The 19,068-nt window shown below is 58.2% G+C and overlaps 2 protein-coding genes across 2 annotated transcripts; both read left to right on the plus strand.

Annotated features, from left to right (window-relative positions):
• Window positions 1-555: 555 nt before the first annotated feature.
• Window positions 556-5,001, plus strand: CLDN12 (claudin 12). The gene is made up of 3 exons (XM_064167081.1): window positions 556-617; window positions 666-729; window positions 1,403-5,001. The coding sequence occupies exon 3, from the start codon at window positions 1,423-1,425 to the stop codon at window positions 2,158-2,160; it is 738 nt and encodes a 245-aa protein (XP_064023151.1). The 5' UTR covers window positions 556-617; window positions 666-729; window positions 1,403-1,422; the 3' UTR covers window positions 2,161-5,001.
• A 2,361-nt stretch (window positions 5,002-7,362) lies between these two features.
• Window positions 7,363-17,532, plus strand: LOC135187902 (pituitary tumor-transforming gene 1 protein-interacting protein-like). Its single transcript, XM_064166960.1, has 7 exons — window positions 7,363-7,529; window positions 8,084-8,136; window positions 9,257-9,365; window positions 10,603-10,711; window positions 13,015-13,086; window positions 13,260-13,306; window positions 15,744-17,532. Exons 1-7 carry the CDS (start codon window positions 7,442-7,444, stop codon window positions 15,791-15,793), a joined length of 528 nt encoding a protein of 175 aa, XP_064023030.1. The 5' UTR covers window positions 7,363-7,441; the 3' UTR covers window positions 15,794-17,532.
• The last annotated feature ends 1,536 nt before the right edge of the window (window positions 17,533-19,068 follow it).

Consider the following 19,068-nt stretch of genomic DNA (forward strand, 5'->3'; position numbering starts at 1 on the left):
ACGGCTGGCTAAGGGCTCGGGTGGGGCAGGGATGGCCTGTGGGCTGCTGGAGTCGCTGCGGATGCTCTTGCTAATGCCACTGTGGGCATCCTGCCGCTGGAGCAGTCCCGATGCGTTGGGCAGAGGGAAGGAGTTAACTGCAAGGGTGGGGAGTGGGAGCGGTGTCACACGTGGGGGAGCGCAGAGGGCTCCCAGAGGTACAAGGGACAGGGCAGTGGTGGATTTCTGTCTGCCCGTGGGAGGTGGGGAGCGGCGAGATCACTTGTGTCCGACACTACTGCTGGCTATACAAGACGCATCTCGAGTCCCAGAAGGTGCATCAGGTGCCGGACATCGCCCTGCCGGCACCCAGACGGCTCAGGGTCCTCATCGGCTCCGTGTCTCGGCTCTGTGCGTACGCTGCACTCCGCACACGGTTCCAGGAGCCCATTTCTGGGGCAGCAGCTGACCCGCGCCGAGCCGCTCCTCCGGGCGCCGCCATCGGGCCCCGCCCCGCCGGGGCTGCTGGGAGCTGTGCTGCGGGCCGAGGGCCGCACTGCGGCGGCGCGGAACGGCGGCCCCAGAACCCTCCGGGGCTGCGGCGGCCTCCCGAGAGAGCAGCCTGCGGAGAGAGCAGCCTGCGCAGAGAGCAGCCTCCCGAGAGAGCAGCCTGCGCAGAGAGCAGCCTGCGGAGAGAGCGGGCGGCGCGGCGCGGCGAGTGCTTCCCGAGCCCCCGCGCCCTGACGGAAGGTGAGCGGCGGCAGCGGGCGGGAGTGGGCCGCGGCTGCGGTCCTGCCCCAGAGGCGCCCGGCGGGAGCTGGCCCTGAGGCCTCCGGCAGTAGCCGCGGTAGGCGCTTGGTGGGTAGGTGGTTTCTGCCGCCCTGCCCGGTATGCTGCTGGCCCTGCGAGGGCCTTGTGCGCTTTAGAACGATCCCGGCCAGCGGGAGCGGTGGGCACGGCCGGCAGCTTCCCAGCGCCCTGGGAGAGGCGGGACACGGTGAGCCGTGCTGCTGGGCTCCCCTGAGCCTCCGGAGGTAGCGGACGGGGCTGCTGCTGCTGGCCGCTCTCTGCGGCTCCCTGGAAGGAGGTAAAGGTGGGCGTTGGGCTCTTCTCCCCAGAAACAAGTAGCAGAGAGGCAGTGGCCTCAAGTTGCCCATGGGGAGGTTTGCATTGGACACGAGAAGAAACTGGCAGAGCTTGGCGCAGGCTGCTCAGGGCTGAGTGCCCATCTCTGGAGGTGTCTCCCAGAGGCAGAGCTGTGGTGCTGAGGGCCGTGGCTCAGCCCCAGCCTCGGCAGAGTCAGAATGGTTGGGCTGGGTGTGCATAAATGGTTTTTGGAGCCTAGCCTGTCCCGCACTCGCGGTCTGTGCTCTGTCCCTGAGCCTTCACCTGCTGACTTGCACCTTCGCTGCTCTGCTCGCAGGAAGCGTCGCAGCGGCCAGGATGGGCTGCCGGGAGGTTCATGCGGCCACGGTGCTGGCCTTCCTGAGCGGGACGGCGTCGGTGGCCGGGCTGCTGGCGGCGGTGCTGCTGCCCAACTGGCGGCAGATGCGGCTCTGCACCTTCAACCGGAACGAGCGGAACCTGACGGTGTTCACGGGGCTGTGGATCAAGTGTGCGCGCTTCGACGGCAGCCGCGACTGCGTCAGCTACGACCCGCAGTGGTACCGCGCCGTGGACCAGCTGGACCTGCGCGTCCTGCAATTCGCGCTGCCCCTCAGCATGGCCACGGCGGCCGCGGCGCTGCTGCTCTGCCTGGTCGGCATGTGCCACACGGCCTTCGTGTCCAGCGCGCCCAACGTCAAGCTGGCCAGGTGCCTGGTCAACAGCGCGGGCTGTCACCTGGTGGCAGGGCTGCTGTTCCTGCTGGCCTGTACCATCTGCCTCACTCCCTCCATCTGGGTCATCTTCTACAACAGCTACCTGAACAGGAAGTATGAGCCCATCTTCAGCTTCGACATCTCCGTCTTCATCGCCATCGCCAGCGCCGGCGGGCTCTTCTTCACCTCCGTGCTGCTCTTCCTCTGGTACTGTGCCTGCAAGAGCCTCCCCTCTCCCTTCTGGCATCCCCTCTACTCGCACCCCCCCAGCATGCACAGCTACGCCCCGCAGCCCTACTCTGCCCGCTCGCGCCTGTCTGCCATGGAGATGGACATGCCCGTGGTCACGCACACCTCCTAAGGGACGGCAGCCGAGCTGTGCGCCTGCCGGGCACGGCTGCAGCCTGCACTCTGCTGCCTTGCACTCAGCCTGACCACTCGGAAGGCTCAAGTTCCCCATAGTGCACAGCAGTGGAGATCAGAGTTTAATGGCAGGATCATGGCACGGTGGGGTTGGAAGGGACCTCTGGAGATCAGTGAGTCAAAGCCCCTTGCTAGAGCTGGGTCACCCAGAGAAGGTCACACAGGAACAAATTCAGGTGGGTTTGGGATGTCTCCAGCAGTGGAGACTCCACCACCTCTCTGGGCAGCCTGCCTCAGGGCTCCAGCATCTTTAAAGAAGCTCCTCCTTGTGTTTAGATGGAGCTTCTCCCATTCCAGTTGGTGCCTGTTACCCACTGTCTTGTCACTGGGTGCTGCTGAACCAAGCCTGGTCCCAGGTCAGAAAGTCCATTGCTGTTCTGTTACTTCCTGACCCACCTTTGCTGTGTTTAAGCTCTGAGCTCAGCCTAGAGGCTGCTGCTGTAGATGCTGGGGCAGCACATTGAGAACAACAGCTGCTCATTCTGCTCTCTGGATCCCAGCAGCTTTGGAGCTCTGTTGTTTGATATGCTGTCAGGCACTGATCCACAGGCAGTAGCTGCATGAGAGGACCTCTGCACCCAGATGCAGACTGTGGTGTCTGAGAAGGACATTTGGCAGAGCAGCTCTGTAGCGCTCTTCTCCACACAAAGCCACCTGCTGAGCCACTTCTGCAGCAGCTGGTGTCAAATCACCCTGGGACTTGCCAGCAGAAGGAGGAAAAGGGATGTAAGGTTTGATGTCCTCCTGGAGCAGCACCTGGTGAGTGCCTGAAGCTGGACACTTCTGTGAGGTTTGTTTCTAGTCTGGGTTTTAATAAGTTGGCAAATTCATCACACCTATTCTGTGACTGAGAATCCACTCCTGCTTCAAAAGCCTCCTTAGAAACTGGACTGGTGTGTCTGGAGGCCATCTAAAGGTGGATTCTCAAGCAGGCTTTAGAGTGCTCAGCAGTGCCAGCTGGATTAGTAAACCATGCAGAGCGGTGAAGACTGACAGATTCTTCTGGAACACTACACAGGCTCCACAGCATCTCTCCAGGGGCTGCAGCCCTTCAGGAGAGTCTTTTAATTCCAGAGTTAGTTTATTTTTCATGTGTACATAGGAGCAGTACTGGACTTGTGGATTCTTCAGAGATGATCTTCATGGCTGTTGGACTTCTTAGGCTCATTGAGTTGCTGATTAAGGCTTAATCTGGTCAGCCAACTTTTGCAGCACCTTTCAGGTTGAGTTGTTTCACAGTCTGGTTGCTTCCACTTCACAACTGGAGAATGTTTCCCACCCTTATGTTCTCTGAGATGAGGCTTTGAATAACTTCTGAGCTTCACCTTATCACAGAGCCTAGGATGCGTTGGGTTGGAAGGGATCTCAAAGACCATCCAGTTCCAACCCCCAGCCATGGGCAGGAATACTTCCTCCTGGCCCAGCTTGCCAAAGGCCCCATCAGTCTGGCCTGGTGATGGTAGATGAGGTTTCACTTCTCTTCGCTCAGGTCATGGCTTGTACAGGATCAGGACACCACCATGACCGCAGCCTGTTTCGTCCTTCAGAATTCAGCTTTGCCCTGCAGTCACTCTGCTTTCCCCTAGCCTCAGATGCTTGTTTGAGCAGCCAAGGGCTGCTGCCTCATGATGTCATAGTCACAGAACTGTTGGGGTTGGAAAGCCCTCCAAGATCATCCAGTCAACCAATTGTCCAAGATCATCATCAACTCAGCCCCATCGTGGCCACTAAAGCAAGGCCCCAAGTGCCATGGCCAGATCTTTCTGGAGCACCTCCAGGGACAGGGACTCTGCCATCTCCTTGGGTAGCCTGTGCCAATTCCTGACCACTCTATCAGGAGAGGAATTGTTCCTGATCACCAATCCAAACCTCCCAGCTTGCTTTCCCACCACCCCATGTCTGGTCCTCTCTGTGCCTTGCTGAAGCTCAGAATTGGCCAGCACGCGTTAGTTGGCAGTGCCCAGTGTGCCTTTTGAGCCTGAACCTGCAGAGCATTTTGGACTTGCTGGAGTGGTGCTGGATACATCTTTCAGTGACTGCAGGAAGAGCCAAACCATCAGCATCTCCAGATCACGAGAGGCAGCCTGGCAAGCTGATGTTCCCTACCAGAGTGGTTTGTTCTGGCCATTGAAAGCAGGAATGCTGCCAGCAGCTCCTGGAGGTTTATGCATTCCACTCTCAGTGAAATTTGCTGCTGCCTAAGCTGGTGACCTGTTGATTTGAGAATTGTCTTTCCAAATGTCTGGCATGGATCTGAACCAGGAAAAGTGGAGGTCCTGAAGTTAGTGGATACTGACAGAGAGTTAAAGCCATCTGTGTCCGAAGGGCTGCTGAATCACGCAGCCTCCACAGCTGAGAGCCACCCAGCAGTGCTGGGTCTGAAGCAAGGAGGGCTGGAAGTGCTGCTCTCTGCATCTCCTCCACAGAAAGAAGCAGCCAACCTGTGACACTTGAGCCGAGATTCCTATCCTGCTGAGGTTCCTCCTGCTGAGGTCCTTGCCCTGCTCAGCAGCAGGGCTGGGGAGGGGCAGGACTCCCTGGGCCTGAGCAGAAGCAGCTGTGTCTGCTGGGAAGAACTAGCGGGCAGCAGTTAGCAGCCCTGCCTCTGCCATGCCCAGCCACTCCTTTCTGGGCACTGTGGCTGCAGCAGTGGAGGGTGGGTGCTGTGAGGTCGCAGGGATCTGGTTTGTTTGCAGACTATTCCTGTGCAGCTTCTGCAGTGGTGCTGGTTCTTTGTGCAGCAGAGGGGGAAGCATTTCTAATAAAACCTCCTCCTGCAGACAGTTGTGTGGCTGAGTGCTGAGGGCAGCTGCTAGAACCTGAGCAACTTTGCATGCTCTGAGGGGACCTCCAGAGGGTTTCAGCTGCCTTAAAGCACCTTGCAGGCTCTGTTCTAACTCCCTGGGCTTGTAAGATTCCTGCTTAAGACAAAATCCTGAGCTGGACAGCTGTCCAGGGCAACTTTTCTTCTCAGGAAGATTCTTCTGAGGCTGCCTTGTGAGCCAAACCCAAAGGCTGCAGGGCTGGTTTGTATCACAGTATCACAGTATCACAGTATCACCAAGGTTGGAAGAGACCTCACAGATCATCAAGTCCAACCCTTTACCACAGTGCCCAAGGCTAGACCATGGCACCAAGTGCCACATCCAACCTTGCCTTGAACTGCCCCAGGGACGACGACTCCACCACCTCCCCAGGCAGCCCATTCCAGTGCCTAATGACTCTCTCAGTGAAGAACTTTCTCCTCACCTCGAGCCGAAATTTCCCCTGGCGCAGCCTGAGGCTGTGTCCTCTTGTTCTGGAGCTGGCCACCTGAGAGAAGAGAGCAACCTCCTCCTGGCCACAACCACCCCTCAGGTAGTTGTAGACAGCAATAAGGTCACCCCTGAGCCTCCTCTTCTCCAGGCTAAACAACCCCAGCTCCCTAAGCCTCTCCTCGTAGGGCTTGTGCTCAAGGCCTCTCACCAGCCTCGTCGCCCTTCTCTGGACACGCTCAAGCATCTCAATGTCCTTCCTAAACTGGGGGGCCCAGAACTGAACGCAGTACTCGAGGTGTGGTCTGACCAGTGCAGAGTACAGGGGCAGAATGACCTCCCTGCTCCTGCTGACCACACCACTCCTGATACAAGCCAGGATGCCACTGGCTCTCTTGGCCACCTGGGCACACTGCTGGCTCATGTTCAGGCGGGTATCAATCAGTACCCCCAGATCCCTCTCTGTCTGGCTGCTCTCCAGCCACTCCGACCCCAGCCTGTATCTCTGCATGGGGTTGTTGTGGCCAAAGTGCAGCACCCTGCACTTTGAGCTATTGAACCCCATCCCATTGGCCTCTGCCCATCTGTGCAGGCGGTCAAGGTCCCGCTGCAGAGCCCTTCTGCCCTCCAGCTCAGTCACATCTGCCCCCAGCTTAGTGTCATCTGCAAACTTGCTGATGACTGACTCGATGCCCTCATCCAGATCATCTATGAAGATGTTAAAGAGGATGGGGCCCAGCACTGATCCCTGAGGGACACCACTAGTGACTGGCCGCCAGCTGGATGTGGCACCATTCACCACCACTCTCTGGGTCCGGCCCTCCAGCCAGTTCCTAACCCAGCACAGAGTGTTGCCATCCAAGCCATGGGCTGACAGCTTAGCCAGCAGTCTGCTGTGGGGGACAGTGTCAAAGGCCTTGCTGAAGTCCAGATAGACCACATCCACAGGCCTCCCCACATCCACCAAGCGTGTCACCTGATCATAGAAGGAGATCAGGTTAGAAAGGCAGGATCTGCCCTTCCTAAACCCATGCTGGCTGGACCTGAGATCTTTGCCATCCCTCAGGTGCGCAGTTATTGGCCCCAAGAGAACCTGCTCCATCAGTTTCCCTGGCACTGAGGTCAGGCTGACGGGTCTGTAGTTCCCAGGTTCCTCCATCCGACCCTTTTTGTGGATGGGGACCACGTTGGCCATTTTCCAGTCTCCTGGAACCTCTCCGGTGAGCCAGGACTGCTGGAAAATGATGGAGAGTGGCTTGGCCAGCTCAGCTGCCAGCTCTCTCAGCACCCTGGGATGGATCCCATCTGGTCCCATGGACTTGTGGGTGTCCAGATGGCTCAGCAGGTCCTGAACTAATTCCTCATGAATTTGTGCCGCAGCATTCGCACCCAAGCAGCTCCGAGGCAGCCTTTGCCTCATGAGGCTGGTTTCATCTGGTGAGCCTGACAAGGCCTGGCTGAGTTCTCCTTCTTTCAAGTCATGAAGTCTTTGAGTCTCACTGCAAGCAGTGAATTGAGTCCAAGCAGCTTCTGTTCTGCCTTACAGGAGCTCTAAGCAGATCAGTGCTGAGGGCCTGGCAGCTCTCGGATGACTTCTCAGCTGCTACCATCAGTGGTTCTCAAGGCTTCCCCAACTTCTCGGCTGAATGCCCATCCCTGGAGGTGTTTCCCAGAGACAGAGCTGTGGTGTTGAGGGCTTAGCCCCAGCCTTGGCAGAGGCACAGCGAGGTTTGGCTAGGTGAGCTCAGAAGGACGTCATGATTCCCTGGTGCCTGGTGAAGGGACCCACTGTGGACCCTCGTAGGGCCTCGCCCCGCCCTCCGGGAGTAGCTCCGCCCTGCCTCGGCCACACCCTCCGGGAGTAGCTCCGCCCCGCCCTCCGGAAGTAGCTCCGCCCCGCCTCGCCCGCGCCTTCCGGGAGCCGCCGGCGCTTGCGCGGGGTGCGGTGTGGGTGCGAGCGCGGCGATGGCTGTCCGCTGGCTGCTGTGGCTGCAGGGCTTGGCGCTGGTGTGGGGTCAGTTCATCGCCACGACCCCGCCAGCACCGGCGCGGGGTAAGCAAGGGCGGGGGGCCGCGGGGCGTCGCCGTTCGCTTCCCGCGGAGGGGCTCGTCCGTGGCTGCGGGCAGTGGGGGCGCTGCCCGGACTGCTTCCCGTGGAGGGGCCGCGCTGCGGGGCGCAGTCGGGGGACGGGTAGGGGTCCCCGCTGGCCCCGGGCCCCGGAGAGTTGCCGGAGCTCGGTGGGTTGCCTCGGTGCTCGTCCCCGCCTCGGGGCGAGCCGGTTCCGTGTGACGGGAGGGCAGCGGCCCGAGCGGCTTCCGGGTCGGCCGCTCCGGGCACCGTGTGACGGGACGGGCAGGCTGCGCCCGAGGGGCTGGCTCCGGGCTGCCCGCTCCAGGAGGGGTGATGGCAGCTGGGCTGGTGTCTAGCCCAGAGCTGTCCCTGCCCGTGGCGGGGTTGGCGCAGGTGGTCTCTGAGACTCCTTCCACCCGGAACCATGCTGCGGGCTGCTGAAGCTTTCCTGGCGCCCAGCAGAATGGTTGTGTGGAAGCAGAAGGAGAAGCGCTTGGTGTGAGCATCACCTCTGTGTCTCGTGTGTTTTTCCCCAGCCTGCTCGGAGCTCTCTCGGAGTTCCTGTGAGGAATGCCTGCAGAACGTTTCGGTAAGGCCCTCAACAGCCTCTTTGTCTGGCAGCTGATGCTGGTGGTTTGGCTTCCATCTCAGGTGAAGGCAGCTCCCTGGGGCGGGCTTGGTTTTGTTCCTGGTGGTGAGTCCAGCTGTACCTCCGAGGAGGCTGTGTTCTTACTGAGGTGGAGGCCGTGTTGTTTGCCCTCTGCCAGGCTGAGTGCCAGCGTGCTTCCACTTGCTCAGGGTTGCTCCGTGCTGTTTCTCCGCTGTGTCCCTGCGGTGGGCAGCGCAGGATCCAAGGCTCAGGTGTCAGCCCCACCGCACAGCACAGCTCTCGCAGCTCGGAGGGTTGGTGCTCTGCTGCTCTGGACGCTTCCTCGCTGTGCAACAGCACTTAGCTCCTGTACCAGAGCTGGGTAGATGGAGTTTCTGTGGCTGCCATGCCTGCTGCCATGCCTGCTGCCTGCCTGCGGAGAGCCGTGGGAAGGGAAGGCAGATGAACTCGGGAGATGCCCCGAGGCAGGCTGGCGCAGGCCTCTGCTTGGACCACAAGTTTGTGGCTGGACAAGACGCAGCTCAGGCAGCCCAGTTTAGTGACTTCTCAAAGACCCCTGCTGGAGAATTCCTGTGGTGACCTCTCTGAGTCGAAGGCTCCTGGAACACTGCTTTTCAGTGAAGGCAGAGCTTCAGTCTCACTTTTAGCCTGCAGAGGAGAAGGCTGCAGGGAGACCTTAGAGCATCTTTGCAGGATTGGAAGGGGGCCTCCAGAAGAGAGGGAGAGGGACTTTTGATAAAGGCATGGAAAGGGGAGGGCTTCTAACTGGAAGAGGCTGGATTGAGCTGGGACATGAGGAAGCAATTCTTGCCCAGGTGGGGAGGGTTAGGGAAGCCTGGCAGTGTTCAGGGTCACATTCAAAGGAGCCTTGGGCAACCTGCTCTAGTTGGAGGTGTCCCTGCCTGCAGCAGGGGGTTTGAATCAGATGATCTTCAAGGTCCTTTCCACCCACCCTATGCTGTGATTCTGTGGTTTTGGGGCTGACCTTTGTAGGTTTTACCCCACAGAGCAGTTCCAGGGCACCTGCACTTGAGCAGTCTGTGGAGGGGAGCCCTGAGCTGCAGATGAATAACTTGGGGTTTCTCATTTCTTTTCGCAGTGCCTGTGGTGTTACACCAACAAGACCTGTGTGGATTATCCTGTGAGGAGTGTCCTGCCGCCAGCTTCCCTCTGCTCCCTCTCCAGGGCTCGCTGGGGGTCCTGCTGGAGTAGGTAGTCCTTTGGCTCTGGCTCTGGAGAGCTGTTCATGAGTGTGACTGACGTGAGGCTGCTCCTCTCTGGATCTGTTCCCTGATCACTGATGTGGAGGGGTGGGTGGAGAACTTGGTGGTTATGACTTGGAATGAAGATCTTTAGCTTCTGGACTCAGCAGCAGCCCTTAGGGGTTCTTTGTGAGCAGGCATAGTAGTTCTGCTGATCTCTACAGCGTTTGCTGTGCAGCAGAGTTCTGTTGCTGCTGAGGTCTAAGCTGGGAGCCAGTGGTGTTGGAATGTTCCCAGTGCTGTCTCTACCCAGTCAGGGTTTACCTGCTGTGTGACCATGCTTCTGAGTGCAGAGGAGCAAGCTCACTGCCTGCTACCAAAGGGGATGTGCTTACCTTTGGAAGAGGTTCTTCAACTGTGATATGACACCTGGGTTCAGTTCTTCCAGAACATTCCAGGGGCAGCAGTCAGCCAGCACCACAGAGCTGTCATAGCAGGTCCAGAGGAGGCCACCAAGGTGATCCAGGGGCTGGAGCAGCTCTGCTGTGGGGACAGGCTGAGAGAGCTGGGGCTGTGCAGCCTGGAGAAGAGAAGGCTCTGGAGGGAACTTAGAGCAGCCTGACAGAATTGGAAGGGGGCCTTCAGGACAGCCAGAGAGGGGCTTTTGACAAAGGCGAAAGAACAGTTTGGGTTGGAAGGGACCATTGGGACCATCCAGTTCCAGCCCCCTGCCATGGGCAGAAACATCTCCCATTAGAGCAGGTTGCTGAAGGCCCCTGCTAACCAGGCCTCTGAACAACGATGCCAGGCCTGGAGCCCTAACAGCTTCTCTGGGCAACCTGTTCAGTGCCTCGACACCCTGCTGGGCAAGAATTGCTTCCTAGGATCAGCTGTAAATCTCCCCTCTTCCAGTTTAAAACCATTGCCCCATATGATACTCCCTGATCAGAGTCCCTCCTCTTTGCTGTAGACCCCCTTTAAGCACTGGGAGGGCAGTGGAAGGTCTCCCAGCACCTGTGTGCCCTAAGAAGCATTCCAGGCCTTGCAGGTTCCCTCCATGTCTGTTGGGAGCAGCTTCCGCACAGCAGCCAAGTGTTGGTGGGGTTTGCTGGGTTCTGACTGGGGTGGCTGCACAGGATATGCATAGAAGGTTAAAAATCTTGGATTTATTTGAGGAAGGAGGAGAAGAATTGTCAGGCAGATGAGTGCTGGAGTCTGAGCTGTTGATGTTCCTGTTTTGCAGTGAACTTCGAGGCTTTGATCATTGCAGTAGCTGTAGTCGCTGGGCTGCTTCTGGTGTCTGCAGCAGCCTGCTGCTCCTACTGCTGCTACTGCAGGAGATGTGCCAAGAGGTAAACCACAACTTCTAGTTCCTGTGCTAGCCATGGCTGCTGCTCTTCCTGCTACTGACAGCTTTGACTCTTCAGTGCACCTAAGAATCTTCTAATTTAGAGGCAGTTTTGGTCACTTGGCTTTGAGAAAGAACCACACAAAAAGAGTAGCTTGGTGAGAGGCAGTGAGACGATGCAGGAGGGACAGTGATATTCTGAGGGGTGGCATCACAGATGCAGGAGTACAAGAGCTTCAGGCACACATTTTACACCTTCCTGTGAAGACTGGGCATGAAATGGGCAGGTTCTTGCTTCTGGTGACAGCAGAAAAAAGCATTTCTTTGAGGGCAAGCTCGTGGTGCAGCAGAAAGGGCACAGGTGGGTGACAAGTAGCTGAGCAGCAGTGAACTGCAGCAGACCACAGGCTCACAGGATGCCAGGGATTGGGAGGGACCCAAAGAGCTCATCGAGTCCAACCCCCTGTCAGAGCAGGACCATCCAATCTAGCTCAGGGCACACAGGAACACATCCAGACAGGCCTGGAAAGGCTCCAGAGAAGGAGACTCCACAGCCTCTCTGGGCAGCCTGTGCCAGGCTCTGGGACCCTTCCAGGCAAGAAGTTCCCCCTTGTGCTGAGCTGGAGCCTCCTGTGCTGCAGCTTCCATCCACTGCTCCTTGTGCTATCCCAGGGAGCAGTGAGCAGAGCCTGTCCCCCCCTCCTGACCCCCAGCCCTCAGATAGTTACAGACATTGATTAAATCCCCACTCAGTCCTCTCCTCTCCAGACTAAGCAGCCCCAGGGCCCTCAGCCTCTCCTCACCAGGCAGTGCTCCAGTCCCCTCATCATCCTCACAGCCCATTGCTGGGCCCTCTCCAGCAGATCTCTGTCCCTCTTAAGCTCAACACCCCCTTGGTGTCCAGGCCCTGCCAGCAGCCAGCCAGTGTCTCACTGGTTGTCTTTGCCAGTGCCACAAAGTAACCTCATTGCAAGATGAAGTTTTTTGCTCCAAGATACTTAGAGTGACTTAGTTTCAAGTGCAGTGACACTGCAGACCCGGAATGTTCTTTAGGTCTTGCAGGACTTGTAACCTTTCTCCACTGTCCTACTTGTCTAACTGACTGATACCCTTCGAAGGGGTGGAAATGACTGAGCAGGTAAACCAGGTGAGTGGGTGCCACAGTGGGCAGCAATCACTGCTCAGTCCCCTCTGGAACACCCAGGAGGCCTTGTGGCTGAGGCAGCGCAGCCCAACCTGCTTCCCTCTGTCTGCAGCTCTGGAGCTCAGCCAGGCTGCTTCCAGCTCCAGCACTGTTCCCTTTCTCCACACTAAACACCACCAGGTCCTGCCCTGTTCTCCAGACCCTTCCCCAGCTTCCTTCCCTTCTCTGGGTTGGGCTCTGCTCCCCAGGAACAAGTGACAGGAGGAGAGGAAAAGGCCTCAGGTTGCGCCAGGGCAGGTTTAGGTTGGATGTGAGAAGAAACTTCTTGGCTGAAAGGGTTCTCAGAGCCTAGCACAGGCTGCCCAGCGAGGTGGCTGAGTGCCCAACCCTGCAGGTGTTTCCCAGAGGCAGAGCTGTGGTGCTGATGGCCATGGCTCAGCCCCGCCTTGGCAGAGTCAGAGCATGGTTGGGCTGGGAGGGCTGAAAGGGCTTTTCCAGCCAGAGCACTGTGAGCAGGAGGAAATGCAGTTCAGGTGTGCAGCTGTGGGCTGTGCCAGGCCATCCCCCAGCCTCTTGCAGCCACTGAATGTCAGCCTTGCTCAGCTCCTCTGCTGCCAGCAGCTGTCCTGGTGTTGGCAGTACTCACATCAGACATCTTCCACAGCTTCCCTGAACACCTGTCCCAGAGCCTCACCTCCCTCATGGGCAGGAATTGCTTCCTTATGGCTCATCTCAGTCCAGCTCCTTGCAGTTAGAAGCCATTGTCCTTGTCCTGCCCCTCATACCCAGGCACCACTGCCCCTTCTGTGGGCAGGGCACTGAGCTCAGGTGCCTGCATTCAGCAGAGCTGCTCTGAGGGGCACAGCTCAGATGTGCTGTCAGGGCTCAGTCACACGGCTGCTGCTCACGGGTGGATCCTTGTCATTGCAGGACAGGGAAGGAGAGCAGCTGCCAGGGCATTTCTGCTGGTTGCTGTCATGGGGGCAGCCCGAGGTTGGACGGTGCTGGTTGGTGGAAAGATAAATTGTTCTGCCCCCAGGGGCTTGTGAAGCTTCAGCATGCATCCAAGGGACCACAGCCCCTCCTTCCTGAAGCTCGGTGAAATACCTGGCAGTGGAGCTGCTTTCTCCTCTCTCATGCCTCGCTTCTCCCTTGCTCTGCAGCAGCAGCCCAGACGAGGATGAGGAACGACTGGCTCGGAAGAGAGAGGAGCGCAGGCTGCAGGCTCTTCAGAGGTGGGTCCCGGCAGCTGGAGGTGGAACTTCCGGACCTCTTAGGGAGTCCTGCCCTCCTAAGAGCTCACAGAAAGACTTTATCCAGCTGAGGCTGGCTGAAGTGCTGCTGTCAGCCTGCAGCCCGGGGCCAGCCGCCTGCTGCTCTGACCCCTGCCTTCCCTTGTGCCTTGCAGGAAGCGCGAGAGGAGGGTGAAGCACGATGAGATACGCAAGAAGTACGGTAGGTGCACACCTGGGTGGTGCTCGGGGACCAAGCCCAGCCCTGCTTCCTTTTGTTAGTGAAACTCCCGGCAGGAGCAGGCAGCCGTGCGACAGGCAGAAGCCACAGAGCGCCCCTGGCTCCGGTGCAGACACCTGAGCTTGTGGGGCTGCTGAAGCGTTTGGGCTGGACAGGACACCAGCCCAACTGCTCCAAAAGCCTGCCAAGGCCGGGGCTGAGCCAGGGCCCTCAGCACCACAGCTCTGCCTCTTGCAAACAACTCCAGGGATGGGATTCAGCCACCTCCTTGGGCAGCCTCTGCCAGGCTGAGAACCTGCATGGTTAGACTGATCTTAAAGGTCTTCTCTAAGCAAAGCTCCTCAGTGATTCAGAGTAAGCCTTGCTGTAGTCTTAGACCTCCTCTCCTCTTCAGTCCCTGCCCGGCCTATACAGCTGCACACTGACCAATGCCATCCCAGCTGCTGCCAAGAGCTGCAGAGCCAGGGGCTGGGGTTTTAGCTCATCAGAGTGCCCTCCCAGTTGTGAGGGCAGGACTGAGTGCCAGGGCGGCAGTGGCTCTGTTAACCTGATCCTGGAGATGAAGATGAGCAGCCTGAATTTTCCATACTGAGTTGGCTGTCCGGGAATGGCTTCTCCCATCTGGCCCGGAGCCTTGCTCACCGCACCGACAAGGTAATGCTACGTTTGTCGTGCCGGGCAGGCGTCACTCTAGCCACAGCCCCTGGGCAGCTTTAGCAGGCAGGGGCACTCGCTGGAAGGGCTCCCTGGCGGCCCCGTGCGGCAGCGCTGTGCCCTGCTCTGGCACAGAATGCCACCCGATTGCCCAGATGGCAGGGCGGCGGCGGGGCCGCTGCAGAGCAGAGCTCAGGAGGCCGAGTCGCGGCCGCGTTGGCTGCCGGTGCGGTCGGGAGCCGCTCTTGCAGCGGGGGACTCCTGCTCCTTCCTGACAGCGCTGCCTGGCGCGGTGCGGGGCTGCCGCGCCGCTGCAGCTCTGCAGAGCTCCGAGCAGCTTATCGGCGCCCTGTAACCCTGCCCCCTGGCTTCAGGGGGACACTGCTATTGCATTCAGGCCTCTGCCACAGCACAAGCTCCTGGGCAGAACAGAGGCCTCGGCTCGACCTCCTTACATGTGCTGCATGCAAAGCAGGGAAACCTTTTGCTGCTACACACTCAAACCTGTTCACTTCTCTGCTAGCAGTTGTTATCTAGGGGCTAAAAACACAGAGAGGAGGAATAAAGAGTTAAAAGTACAGAGGAGAGGAGTCATAAAGGTTGCTTTGCCTTTTTTGTTTGCACCATGTCTCTTGCAAGTATCCCACTTGTTAATTCTATTTTGGGGCTGGGGTGTGATGAGAGGCAGACCTCCAGGAGAAGCTGCACAGTTAGCAGAGGGTAGAAAAAAGTAGCAGATTCCTGGGCTACATCTAAAGCAGTGTGGGCAGCAGGAGGAGGGAGAGGGAATTCTGCTCCTCTGCTCCGCTGAGACCTCCCCTGCAGTGCTGGGGCCAGGTCTGGAGACCCTAACACAAGCAGGACTTGGAACTGTAGGAGCAGGGCCAGAAGAGGCCACCAAGGTGAGCAGAGGCTGGAGAGCCTCTGCTGTGGGCACAGGCTGGGAGAGTTGGGGCTGTGCAGCCTGGAGGAGAGAAAGCTGCAGGGAGACTTCAGAGCAGCCTGCCAGGACCTGAAGGGGCTGCAGGAGAGCTGGGCAGGGACTTCTGACAAACCAGTGACAGGACACAGGGGGTGGCTTCACACTGGCAGCAGCTGGACTGAGATGAGCCACAAGGAAGAAGGAAGCCATTCCTGCCCATGGCGGGGGTGGAGGTACTGGGACAGGTTACCCAGAGCAGCTGTGGAGGCTCCAAGCCTAGAGGTGTTCAAGGCCAGGTTGGATGAGGCCCTGAGCAAGCTGTGCTGGTGGGAGGTGTCTCTCCCATGGCAGGGGGCTGGAAGTGGATGGTCTTTAAAGTCCCTTTGAAAGCAGTCTGGGATTCTCTGGTGGCAGGCGTTGCATGATGTAGCAACTCCAGCTGGGGTCTCAGAAGAGCAGAGGGGCAGAATCCCCTCCCTGCTTTGGGTGCAGCCCAGCACAGGGCTGGTTTCTGGGCTGCCAGCTCACATTGCTGGATTATGGGGAGCTGCTGCTTACCTGGCACCCCCAGCTCCTTCTCCTCAGCTCTGCTCTCCAGCCAGTCTCCACCAGGCTGGGTTTATGCTTGGCACTGCCCTGCCCCAGGTGCAGCACCTTGCAGGAGTGCTCAGGAATGCTCCCAGTTTACCTTTTCAGCTCCACTGGAGGGTTGAGGCTAGAGAGCCTTTGGAGAATAGAGCAGCTGCTGCTGCACAGGAGCTGCCTGTTGGTGTGGGGAGTCCTCACTGCAGTGAGCAGAGCAGCAGCTGCAGGCTGCACTCTAACAGTGGTTTTGTCTTGCAGGCCTGCTGCAGGACTCCGACAACCCCTACAGCAGATTTGAGAACGAGTAGAGCTGAGCACCTTCTGCTGGACTGTCCCTCCAGAATGCAGCAGGATGGTTTGTGTCCACTTGCCCCTTGGGCTGTTCTCTCCACACAGCCGTGGGGCTTCCCTGAGTTGTGAGAGCAGGAGTGCAGAAAGCCTCTATGCAGTCCATACTTCTGTCCTGTTCTACCTACCTATGGCTAATTTTTGTGTCAGTGCTTTGCTGGTTGGCACCTTTGATCCTCGTGGTCACACTGAAGTGTGGGATACCCTTTTCTCCTCTAGAAACTGATTTGTTACCTAATGTAGAGGTTGAGGCTCAGAAACACTTGAACTCAGTCTGAACTGCTGCTGAAGTTGTTCCACCTTCACAACCAGGGAGTCAGTGTTTGTTCCTACTGCATTTGTGTGTGTAACAACTGGAGCATCAGCAAGAGGCTGACGTTGGCATTGATGAGAACATTCAACAGCCACCTCCTCAGCTGACAGCAGGGTGGAGATTTATCCCTCTCGGAGAGCAGATCAGGCAGTGTCCTGCCTGAGGACCGACGGATGTCAGTAACGCGGCCCAGCCCCTGCAGCTGCATCATCACTGATGTCACAAGTGACTCATTCAGCCAACACTGGCAGAAGGTTGTTCCTGAGCTGGGCAGAGTTGTGTGTGCCTCACCTTCAGAAGAAGCAGCAGGTCCTGGCAGCTCTTCCTGCTCCAACCTTTGTCTAGAATGAGCCAAAAAAGGCTGCTGGGGTTCTGCATTTTGCCAGGGCTGACCATGGCCAGCAGCTCAGCACTACCCAGAGCTGGTCCCTCACCTCCAGTGGGATGAGGGAGTGAAGGGGAAGAGCAGAAGTGAGAAGATTCTTGGGCTGAGCTCAGGCAGGAGCAGGGGGCAATCCCCAGCTCACAGCAGCAGCCCTCTGCCTACCCTGCATGCTGCATGGCCTGGAAGCTCAGGTCACTTTGATCACTTCCAGCTGTCCCAGCTCTGTCACCTCCCAGCTTCTTCATGAGTCTATGATTCTTGCCCCCCTCCCCAGCCTAGGGAAGAGCTTGGTGCTGTGTGAGCATTGCTCAGCACAAGCCAAAAGCACTGTGAGTGCTGCTCCAGCCCCAAACCTGAAGCAGAGCAGCCTACAGGCAGTTCTGAAGAGAGGAGCCTGCACCCCAGCCCCTCCCAGTGTTTGTGAAAAAGGAGACACCACAGCCTCTCTGGGCAGCCTGCTCCAGGCTCTAGCCCCCTCACACCAAAAACGTTTCTCCTTAAGCTCAAGTGACACCTCCTGGGTTCCAGTCTGTGCCCATTGCCCCTTGTCCTGCCCTTGGGCACCACTGACAAGAGCCCAGTCCCAGCCTCTTGGCCCCCAGCCTTCAGCTCTTGCTGAGCATTGCTCAGCTCCCCTCTAGGGCTGCTCTGCTCTAGGCTCATCCTTTGCTCCTCACAGAGCTGCTCCAGGCCCCTCAGCACCATCACAGCCCTCCAGCAGTTCCCAGTCGCTCTTGAGCTGGGGAGCTGAGAACTGGACTCAGTACTCTAGGTGTGGCCTCAGCAGGTCGGAATAGAGCCAGAGGAGATCCTCCCTCAGCTTGCTGGCCACACTTGCTGGTGCAGCCTGGGAGGACGCTGGCTTGGCAGTGCAGGCTGCTGCTGGCCTTGTGTTCCTGTGCCTCTGCAGAGCTGCAGCAGGCTCCTGTGCTGTGGCCTGTGCTGGGCAGTGCTGCAGGTGCCCTTCTGACCAGCACTGCCCAATAAACTCTGCAGCCGTGGCCTTTGCTCCTGCTTTCTGCTGTGGCTCCCCACGCCTGGGTGGTGGCAGGGGCAGGCAGGCTGCAGCTGCGGGGTACAGGCAGGCTGCCCTCTAACTGCTGCTGCTCCTCTGGCTAGAGAAAACATCTTTGCAGCCTGTAACAGTGGGGGCTGAGCTGAGTTCTGACGCCCAGCAGCGCCTGGGAGGATGTTCCCTAGGATCTGTCTCTGTTCCAAGCAGGGAGTGTTCTGTTAAGGAGGGAGCTGTAACTGAGCAGGAGCAAGATGGTTCTCCTGTCCCCAGGGTTAGCATTTTCTGAGTAGGCTCTGCACTGAATCTCCTCTTCCTTCATCAGGGCCACAGAAGGGCAAGGAAGATGGGGAAGGGTCTGGACAACAGGGCCCTGGGGGTGTTTGGTGTGGAGCAGAGGAGGCTGAGGTCAGAGCTCATTGCTCTCTGCAGCTCCCTGAGAGGAGGCTGCAGACAGCTGGGGCTGGGCTCTGCTGCCTGGGAACAAGGGACAAGGAAGGAAATGGCCTCAGGCTGCACCAGAGCAGGTTTAGGTTGGAGATGAAAAAAAACTTGACTGAAAGAGTTCTTGGCCTGGCAGGGGCTGCCCAGGGAGGTGGCTGAATGCCCATCCCTAGAGGTGTTTCCAGGAGGCAGAGCTGTGGTGCTGAGGGCCATGGCCTAGCCCCTGCCCTGGCAAGGTCAGAGCATGGTTGGGTTGAGTGAGCTGAAAGGGCTTTGCCAGCTGAAATGGTTCTTTTACTGATTTCCCTATCAATTGGGTGGAAAATGTCCCCATTCCTGTATTTTAGTGGCTTCTCCTCTTCCCTGCCTGCCTTCTGCAGAGGTGCTGGGGTGGGGTTGCCCATAGCAAGGCTGCTGCTTGTATTTCAGTGTATGTCAGCGTGGGCCTGGGGACATGGTTTAGTGGTGACCTTGCTGTGCAGAGTTGTAGCTTGGGCTGGATGATCCTGAAGGTCTCTTCCAGAGACTGTGGTAGTGCATCCACAAGGAGTTGCAGGGAGCTGTGGGGAGTGAGCAGCAGCAGTGCAGGGGTCAGCAAAGGTGCTTTAGTTTGCACACCTTCGAGATTTGCTTTTTGTCATCCTAGACAGAAGAACGCAGGAGATGCAGCTGCCTTGCATGGCCATATCCAGCATTCCCAGGTGAATCTCATGCTGTGGCACTAACCAGGCTCAGTGTTTGCAGGAAGAGTGCCTGAAAATCCTCATCTCTCCTGACCTATCCCACACAGCTTCCACAGGAACTGTTGGGTGGTGTCTTGGGGGAGCTTCCCCAGGGCAGAAGGGAAGCCTAGACCCAGAGAAAGCTGCTGGTGGGTGAGAGCAGCCTAAGAGTGCCTGAGCCCTCAGCCTGCAGCATTGGAGTGCACTGGAGGGACTCAGCAGCTACTTCCAGAGGAGAACAAGGAGCAGAGGGCAGAGCTCCTGAGCTGTCACTACCAGTCCGGTGCTGGTGTGGCAGACGAGTGCCTGCTGGTGGGAGCAAAGTCACTTTGAGCCTGTGGAGGCTGTTTGTGTATGAA

The sequence above is a fragment of the Pogoniulus pusillus genome, chromosome 28, assembly GCF_015220805.1.
Source record: "Pogoniulus pusillus isolate bPogPus1 chromosome 28, bPogPus1.pri, whole genome shotgun sequence".
Classification (NCBI taxonomy): Eukaryota; Metazoa; Chordata; class Aves; order Piciformes; family Lybiidae; genus Pogoniulus; species Pogoniulus pusillus.